A 2,158-nucleotide genomic window follows, 5' to 3' on the forward strand; every position below is an offset into this window, starting at 1 on the left:
GGTGTCCCTCCCCCACCTGTCCCCCCCCAGGTGTCCCCCCCAGGTGTCCCCCCCAGGTGTCCCCCCCAGGGGTCCCTCCTCCCCAGGCTCATCCTCCGAGCCGGGGAGATGCGGCCCTTGGTGTCTCTCGGTGATTTCCCTGCGTCTTCCAGTGGTTGGTTGTCTTTGTTTTAGGCCTTTGACTTAAGGCTTCTGGGTTGAATTACAGAATTTTCTTGGGCAAATAGCAAGTGCTGCTTTTTGGAATTTAGCCTCATTCGTTAAAACTTGAAAGCAGGAAGAGTGGCTGGGTGCCGCGTGGGCGGGGATGCCACACGCTGTGCCCACACAACAGCCCTGATGGCCCTCCTGGGGCCGGTGCAGCCACTCGCTGTGATGACAGTCCCTGAAAACCTAGAATTCTCCGTTTGTCACGTACGCCGCGCGTCCCTGCATCACCGTGCGCCCAGTCTCCCCTCGTCCTGTGGCACCACTGGGTGCCCTTGTGCCAGCTGTGGGGGGTCAGACGGTCCCTTCAGAGCAGTCTCGCAGGGCGTGGGCTGGGTCGGGAGCACGAGGGTGTGGGGTCTCTGGGGCGCAGTTCTGGAGGCGGGGGCGGGGAGGGGTCTTCCGCGCGGCGCCCCCGAGTGCTCGCTGCAGTGGGGGGCGGTCCTCGCCTGAGGGGCCGGCAACGACTCTGGCTGGGAGGCCTTACGCACGTCACGCGGGTCACTAGGATGTGCGGGTGACGTTTCCTCGTGAGCTGTTCGGGGCTGTGGATTGAACGACGTGGCTCTGGGTGGGGGGGCGCGGGCACGGCCTCCCTCACGGCGCCCGGCCTCTCTTGCAGTGGTCTACCATCACGGCGGCAGCGCAACGGGCGGCCACTACAGCACGGACGTCTTCCAGATCGGCCTCAACGGCTGGCTGCGCATCGACGACCAGGCGGTCAAGGTGGTCAGCCAGCACCAGGTGGTGAAGCCCGCCGCTGAGCGCACAGCCTACCTCCTGTATTACCGCCGCGTGGACCTGCTGTAGCCGCCTGCGCGCCGTGTGCCCGCCGCCGCTTCGACGCCGTGCCCTCCGACCTCCTTCCTGTCCCCGGCGGCTCTCCGGACGGGGCCTCGCTGCCCTCGCAGAACGGGCTAGAGCGGAGAGCAGACGCCTGGGGCCTGTGCGCCACGGCTCACGTTGACGCTGCTTCCACACCCAAATCACTCGGTTGAACCGGGCCGTCGCTTGATTTAAGAAAACACACAGAACCCGAGTTTCCGAAATAATGCTGATTCCTGAGTAAGAGGGGGGAGCTCGCATTCGACTCCCAGTCTAATTGCTTCATAGAATAAATCCTGCACCAGCAACACTTGTAAATTTGTGAAAATGAATTTTATCTTTCCTTAAAAAATAAATTTTTTAATCCCTCACACTTTCCTTCCCCACCCTTTAGTTTTTGATAAATGATAAAAATGAGCCAGTTATCACAGAAGAGATAGTTCTTCAAAAGAAACATAAATACAAAAAATAAGTTGCTGGTTCCTAACAGGAAAAATACACTTTAATAATTGTGCGATGAAAAGCTGCTTACGTGCACATTGCAGATCAGACCCCTTGGGGGATTGTCAACTTTATTGCCATTAAAAGATTTCCAATTGCATTCATGCTTCTGTGTACACGGATGAAACACGGGCAAATAACGAAGGTGGCTCTTCCCTCAAGTCGCTCTGTCTAACCCTGCCGCCTGCTCCTCTGTGACGCCGCGTCTCTAACTGCGCAGCTGAGTGACCCCCAGGGTGCAGGTTGTCGCCCATCAATAAAAATCACAACGTTGGTGTAAAGCTGTGCCCGGTGTGTCTTTGCCTGCTGGTGCTCCTTCGGGTGGCTGGCGCTCCCGGGGGCATGGGGTCCCCAGAGCTACAGCGGCCCCCCGGCCACTGGCCTGAGACTCGGGGCGTGCTCGCTGGGCGCGTTGGGGAAACCGAGCCTTCGAACATTCCGGTGGCAGGAAGGGAGGTGAGTCTTCTCCGTTCTGTCCCCCGTGCAGTCAGCACCCCGGGCGGTGGGCTTGCCTCCAGCCTGAACGTTGTGCATGCGCCGGGGCCTCTTAGTAGCACTCCAGGCACCACCCTCGGAGGGGACGGGGAAGAGCGGCCACATGGGCCCGGGCCACCTGCAGTGGCTC

The 2,158-nt window shown here is 59.8% G+C and overlaps 1 protein-coding gene across 1 annotated transcript in view; it reads left to right on the forward strand.

The window, feature by feature from the left end:
- USP10 (ubiquitin specific peptidase 10) overlaps positions 1-1,814 on the forward strand; it is a 49,550-nt gene extending 47,736 nt beyond the window's left edge. Inside the window, 1 exon segment of the mRNA XM_077754177.1 lies at positions 830-1,814. Coding sequence (XP_077610303.1) covers positions 830-1,017 — 188 coding nt within the window. The 3' untranslated portion in view covers positions 1,018-1,814.
- Positions 1,815-2,158: the final 344 nt, after the last annotated feature.

The sequence above is a fragment of the Crocuta crocuta genome, unplaced genomic scaffold (assembly GCF_008692635.1).
Source record: "Crocuta crocuta isolate KB4526 unplaced genomic scaffold, BGI_CrCroc_1.0 scaffold61, whole genome shotgun sequence".
In the NCBI taxonomy this organism is placed as follows: domain Eukaryota; kingdom Metazoa; phylum Chordata; class Mammalia; order Carnivora; family Hyaenidae; genus Crocuta; species Crocuta crocuta.